Source organism: Paramisgurnus dabryanus, chromosome 8 (genome assembly GCF_030506205.2).
Source record: "Paramisgurnus dabryanus chromosome 8, PD_genome_1.1, whole genome shotgun sequence".
NCBI classification, from domain to species: Eukaryota; Metazoa; Chordata; class Actinopteri; order Cypriniformes; family Cobitidae; genus Paramisgurnus; species Paramisgurnus dabryanus.
The window spans coordinates 19,340,225-19,347,733 of NC_133344.1; the positions used below are offsets into that span (position 1 = coordinate 19,340,225).

At 38.1% G+C, this 7,509-nt stretch overlaps 1 protein-coding gene across 1 annotated transcript; it reads right to left on the reverse strand.

The window, feature by feature from the left end:
* Positions 1-5,069: 5,069 nt before the first annotated feature.
* Positions 5,070-6,035, reverse strand: LOC135770402 (olfactory receptor 1M1-like). Its single transcript, XM_065280100.1, has one exon. It carries the CDS (start codon positions 6,033-6,035, stop codon positions 5,070-5,072), a length of 966 nt encoding a protein of 321 aa, XP_065136172.1.
* Between the last annotated feature and the right edge of the window lie 1,474 nt (positions 6,036-7,509).

A 7,509-nucleotide genomic window follows, 5' to 3' on the forward strand; every position in this document is an offset into this window, starting at 1 on the left:
ATGATCTCTGCTCTTCTCTTCAATGGAGCGGGGCGTGGCTCATTATAGATAATGAAGCAACAGAAGAAAGACGGTACATCTCTCTCTTCTAATACAGTTAACAACGAATTACAATATTTGTTTTCGATTTCACTTACATCATTTAAAAGCAGACATTCGAAGCATTATGTAGACATTTATCTTTTGTTTGTATGACAAGTATTCGTTAAGTTACAGTTCATTTTTCTGACGTGTTTCTGAAAGGACTTCACTTAGGGAGAGAGAACAAAACGCGACTCATGTTTATTTTCTTAATTTTGCGAAAAGCACAACATTCTGTTTTTATTGGGAGTGGACAGAAAAAAACTAGACACTTTAACGTTTTAAATGATGTATAAATCATATCTGTATGTCCAAAATCAGCAGAGTTATCTAAGTCTCTTTGGGGAGTGATTGAAAAATAAAGAGTTTGCGGCGCCCGCGCCGCAGCTGACCCCAGAGTGTTAAGATGGTGTTCCAGCCTGGTTTTAGCTTAAGCTAGTATTAGAAGGATTTTTGCTTTTATACTGTAGCTGGTCAGGCTGATCACACCAGCCCAAACCAGCTTGACTAGGCTGGAAGCTTTGCCAGCTTGGCTATTGTGAAAGAAGCTGGTTTAAACTGGTCCTCCTAGCCTGACAAGATAAGACCAACTTTAAAAGGATTAACATTTTCTAGAAGTTTATCTTGTTCAGAGTGCTCAAATGACTATGATCCTGGTTGGTTGGTTACTGTTGCTTGAACTGGCCACTCTGTCCAGACAGCCGATGTTGGGTTTATTATGTCCCTACCACACTCTTTCTCCAAAGAGTTTCATTTATTATCCTGCATCTTTTGATAAGCATTGTAAGTTGAATTCATTGTCTTGACACACAGAATTTGTTTACTATTAACAAACATTTATTATTATTAACACTTACAATAAAATCAGTGAGATTAACAGAATGAAGCCCGACAAATGAAATGTCTTTATTCAGTTGCTGCCACTGTCAGGGGTGATATGTATGTTAAAATTCAGGGCTTTTCCCCTGGGCTTTTTTCCAATGCCTGAAAAAGTTGAAACAGCGCCATCTGCTGTTCTGGATTGCATGGTCCCATTTGTGAGAAAATCATGGTCCCATTTGTGAGAAAATCATGGTCACATTTGTGAGAAAATCATGGTCCCATTTGTGAGAAAATCATGGTCACATTTGTGAAAAAATCATGGTCACATTTGTGAAAAAATCATGGTCACATTTACAAAACACAGTACATATTTGTAACACATCTGCATTTTCTCTCAAATTGCCCTTATTATTTGCCAAGCGTTTTCTGTTTGTTTGCGAGTCAAGTTTTCCCTTTGCAAACAGATTGAGTTTGTTTGCAAAATGCTGTATTTGTTTGTAAAATTTTGGCACAAAATTCGCTCCATATGTGCCTTCTTATAGGTGTTTGTGAGGTGGCAGGAGCTTCCTTTCCAGACACATCCACTATTTTACGCTTGGTTGTTTATGTCGGAGATTTCCTTGCGGTCCTTGTGCGCACACTTACACATCCGTAAGGGGTCCACACATCTCCAAGCACGGCAGCGTGGGTATTGTCGTTCCCCATAGCGCTTAGCAGCGCAGCATCGAGTAAAGCTTTTGATAGGGAATGGAGGGGTTACTTGAGTGTTACCTTGTTCCATGAAAAAGCGGAACGAGATGTTGCGCTGTCTTGCTGTACAGTAGATTCCCCAGGACTGATCTGATGACACAGCTGGTGCTCATCTGTTTTATATACCTCCGGGTTATTTCCATTGACATGTTTGCACACTATATTCAGCTGGTCAACAATAAAGACGTTTCCCCCATAGCGCTTAGCAGCACAGCATCTCGTTCCGCTTTTTCAGAGAACAAGGTTACACTCAAGTAACCCCTCCGTTCAGTTGTTATAACTACCAAGCATGTAGTTTAAGTTTTGTATTTTTATCCTGATGCAACATTTATCTGTAAAATATGACTGTATTCAGTACTGTAATTTGCTGATGTGATGCTCAACTTAATCACTTGAAGACACTAAAGAGAAACCACAAATTATTGGCAGCATGTGATGATTTGAGGTGCTTCATTAGATCAGAATTGCTCGCTACAGACGTGAAGAGACTCTTTCTTCATGGGCATAGGTTGCACGTTACATAAACATTCTTGCATTTCACCTCAAGGATGGAAAAGTAAAGTTTGTGCTTTTTATACTTTGTGTTTGCGTCCACTACCTTTGTTTTGAGCTCGTTGTCCTTGCCATCGCTTTGTTGTTGCGGGTTTGTGCGACTCGGATCACAGATGGACTGCAGCGCGAGAACCGGGCTGCATGTGAGTGCCTTGAATGGGGTGATGCATGCTCAGAAAAGATCGCTAGATTTGTCCTAGTCGCTTTTTTAATAAAGTCGCTAAAGGGGTCTTAAACGTTTGCGAGACTGCGCAGACTTTTTTAACACTGTTGAGACTTTCTGCTCGGACTGACTGTGTGTGCTTGTATAAGAACTTTGCTGCCTCTGGTTGGCTAACGATGGAAATTAAGCCAATCATCATCAGCTATGTGGTTGTTCCACCGCCTCTTAAACACACACATCAATCATCAACAGATATGTGTCTCTCACCCCCAAACACACGCACACTAGAGAAAAACATTGCCTTTCTGGTTAAAAGAGCTTACACAGGTATATATTATATATTGGGATACCAGCACTGGGCCATATGGGGTGGCAATGCTTTTTTTAAAAGTGGCACCTGCCACCCCATGCCACCCTGGTAGATCCGCCCCTGACGGTATCAGATGAGTCCTCCACTCATATTATTCCTTACCGTTTTTAATTAAGGCCTACACATTGAGACTAGGCTACTGGGAAAAAAAATCCCAGCTTGCTTAGCATTGAACCTGTTGTATCAGATGATATGCAGGATGAAATGCAATATACTAGTCGACCACAGCAGATTGAAATTAATGTCAATGACTACGAAAAAAAATGAAAACGAATTAATCATTATTTTGGCTAAATCAAGCTGGATAGATCATTTTTAGTCAGACTGATTTGTCATCATTTCAGAACAAGCTTAAATGCTATCTATAACAACTTACATTATATCCCGAGTGTTATTTGGTTGAAAATATGTAGAAATATAGCCTATGCAAGTAAAAAAAAAAAAGAACAAAAATGTTTAGCTCACGCGGAGTGAACCAAAAGCCTTTAATTAAGCAGACTATCTAGAGGACGTGCTGACAGTCGAGTCGGCAGATGATAATTCAAATGAATATTTATAATGTTTCAGATACTGTTGATGAAAAACTTTCATATCTAAATGTCCATGTAAGAGTCAAGTGTTCAGTCACTTAATAATAAAGCCACCGGCGTTATTGGCTGCAGCATCCTCTTATCCTCGGAGCAGACCCATATACAAAGAAAAAAACTATAAAGGTTTTTATTTTAAGTGGTTTTAATGCTGGTAAGCAATCAGTTATATTATAGCGCTTTGTATTTGTGTTGATCAGTTAGATTAAAGTAATTGTAATCTTTAAAACTGCATCTAGATGCAGACAATGCTACAATTAGGCTATTCAGTCATCTTCTGCTTTTTTCACACATTCACTGTCAGGACTTCGGTGTGATCGGCTGCACTTTCTGTTTGTTTACCTTTTGTGTCACATGTGCACACATGGTGTTCATCACCATTCATGGACTGTGTATTAAAAGCCCTGTTCCTGAAAACCCTTCGTGGATTGTGCATTGAAGATCGTGTTCCAGAAACCTCCGTGGATTGTGTATTGAAAGCAGAGTTCCTGAGCCATTGTTGGGTTGTGTCTCGAGAGTACCACTTTTGTGGATTCATGACTTTTTACCTCTCTCGCTGTTTATTCTAAATAAAATATATTGCATCAGATTCCTCTCTGTCTCGTTCCTAACATTCACTGAATGATTTAACGAAATATAAATAGCATGGTATTACATTTTGAATTGAAATTTACAAAAAGTTAATCTTTTAACCCTTGACAATCAATTTGGCCTGTATTATACATGTATGATATAAAAAACAAGAATATGAATTTAACGTGAAAAGCTTTAAATTCTTGCAATTGGTTTCCTCCCCTCTCTAAATGTGGTGCTGTGCTGCATCTCACCGTGTTTACCTCTACTCCTTGTTTACTTCTGGTATAGCCTATTGCGTGCGGGTTTTCTGGCGCATCCAGTACAAGAAGTTCCTCTACTCTAAAGACCAAGATTCCTTGCCAATAGAACATGCGCAGAACACAAATCTATGTTCCTTTTGATGGGGATATGCCGATACGCGTTTACATGACTAAAATTTCGGGTTAGAAAAGGGGTAACCCAGGGCTAATATTCGGGATTTTAAAAACAGGAATATGAGCATATTCGTGTTTTTGCTGGTTTTTACATGGCCGTGCGCGACCGGGTTATTGCTAATATTTTGGATTGGAACAGCTTATTGGTTGCATGTAAACGTAGTCATTGATCTGATCAATCAAGGTCTGCAAAAAGAAAAAGACAGATGGATTAAAAGGAGCAGAGAAGAGACAAGAGGGGAGGAAAACTTTTTAATAAACAAAGAATTCATCAAGACTACAAGCCTAATGATTAAAGTAATTAAGAAATAAGAGCAGCAAAACAGGGTTTTGATGAGGATGATACGAGAGTTGACAAATTCAGTTACTAACTTCCCTATTGGAACAGAAGTGACCATTGTAACAGGCGAGGTTGCATCTTTGAGAATCTAAAGATACAATGCCGGCTGGGTGTAGGTGTTAACATTGTTAGAACAACAGATGACAGAGATTTGCTGATGACTCTAGCATTAAGGGAAAATAAAACATAATTGCAATGTATATACAGATAGGAAAAATAACAGGTCTTCAGGACTTATTACATTCCGACCTTTAATGACAGTACAACATTAAATATAACCCATTCATTACATACATTTAACTATTCATTCTGTTTGAAAACAAAACTGTTACAAATTTACTATTAAAAGTTAAAAAAAAAGAAAAGTACAGTTTTACAGTCTGTTTGAAATCCCTTAAATTGGTACAGACCTGTTTTTAAACACTTTTCGAATTAAAAGTTTTATTTCAGCTGTGTTTAAAACATAAATAATGGGATGTAACATTGGCGGAGTCGCATATGCCAGAGATACGCTAATGATTCTTGCATTGGGGGAGAGATAAGTTGTTAATGCAATAAGATAAATGCAAATAATGGGAAGAAATAGTGAAGTTACCAACAGCAGGTGAGAAACACAGGTCTTCAAAGCTTTCAAACGTCCTTCCCAAGTTGTGATTTTACTTAAGGCAAGAAAAATGCCTAGATATGATAGCAAAATAAGTATCAATGGTGCTATAAGGTATAAACCTGTGTTAAGTTTTGCTATAAAAACATTTATGCTATTGTCATTACATGCCAACCTATACACTGGTCCATGATCACAAAAAAAACTTTGTATTACATTAGATTTACACAATGAAAGTCGGCTGATAAAATACACAGTCAGGGCCATCAAAAAAGCATTAAATGCCCATACTGCTGAACATATTAAAGACATGACAGTATTTGTCACAATATTGTGATATCTGAGTGGAAGGCAAATTGCAACAAACCGATCATATGCCAAAACAACAAGTGTGAAATATTGCATTGTATTAAAGAAGAAAACAAAAAACATGTTTGCCAAACAAGCATTGTAGGAGATGTACTGTGACTCAAAAACAAACGTCCTCATCATGTTAGGAATCAAAGCATTTATTTCACCAAAGTCAGCCAAAGCCAAATTAAACACACCAATGTACTTCGGGCTGTGCAGACTCCGGTCAAAGGCTATAATAAGAAGAACTGTAGAGTTCCCTATTACAGCAATAATGTAAGTGCAAAATAAGAAAATATAATAATAGCGGCTATATGGTACACCAGTAAGTCCAGCAATGAAAAAGTATTCAGGATGCACAATTGAGACATTCACATTGAATAAACTGGTATCATTGGCATTCATAGTAACTTTGAGTTTGATCTTCTGCCAGGGCTGATAATAGAAATTACAAGAATACTTTAAAATGTACAGAAAAAATGCATAAAAATGTTATTTTACGCAAACAAATGTCAAATTCTATAAATACACCTTCATGTAGATTAGAATATAAACTGCATAATATTTGAAACACAAACCTGTACAAATAAACTAAACATAAATCTAAAGAAAGCCTGACTGACCAGTGACAGTTTGACAGTAAGCTTCTTTAAATGACTCAGCTGTGAATAAAAGCTCTTATTCTCTCATAGCAAAGATCACTGGATATGTTTGTCACTGAATCCAAATATATATCCATTGATACGACCCTAGCGAGAGCATTCAAACAACACAATGATGTAATACTAAATGCTTTAACCACATTTGCATAAACAGTTTGTAGTTGACACAAGCTCACTGATCTATATAAATGACTGGATTGCGCATAGAACGCTTGACGTAACTGCGTGAGGTGAAGCCAGCACAGAGTTCGAGCCGCGGAGGGCGCTCAAGATGGCGACGTGAGTGGTTGTGTTTTTCGAGCTGAGACAGAATAATAGGGTCCACGTAATTTAATAACTCTTTAAACTCTAATGTTGCTTAATTTTGTTAACGGAACGTTTTAAAGTTACCTTCCTCAAACTTTTGTGACTTTTTGTGCATTTTAACAACTCTTGATAAGCACGTGTTTGACGGCGTCAGTGACATGGAGGATTCTACGATGGAGACGCAGACTGTGAAGGAAAAGAGAGGTATTAAAGATATCCACTCTTACTCTTGCAAAATTCCGGAAGGCGGTGTCTGTAAAAGTGATCCAAATAGCCCAACGAAACATCAAATTAAAAAAGCTAAGAATGATGATGGTAATGAGTTGTCATTGAAAGAAATGCAGGAGAACATCATCCGCATTTTGACTGAAAAAATTGACCAAAGAGCTGACCAAACTGACATGGCAGTCCAGCAAAACACTTTACAAATCGAAGGACTGAAAAAGTCACTTGATTACTGTTACCAAGACATTGCTGATTTAAAGAAGGAAAATGCAAACCTTAAGACACAATGCATGGAATCTCAAAAGAAAATGGAAGAAATGGAACAGAAAATTAATGATGCAGAGAGGTATAACAGGCGGTGGAATTTACGTCTTTATGGAGTACAAGAGAGATTTGATGAAGACATTAAATCAACAATAAAAGAAATCTGCAGAGAGATTCTCCCGGAGGCTGACTGCATTTCGGTGATGGGTGGCATCGACGTGGTCCATAGGATCGGAAAAGTCCCGGAGCAGAGAAAGAACGTCAAACCGCGACCAGTGATCATCAGGTTTCTGTCCAGGACGGCGAGAGATTTAGTGTGGAGAAATGCCAAAGCCAACGAATATTTGGTGAGGAAACATCTTCGTTTCAAAGAAGATCTTACTGCTGCAGACAAAGAGGCACGCATTAAGCTGTGGCCTCTT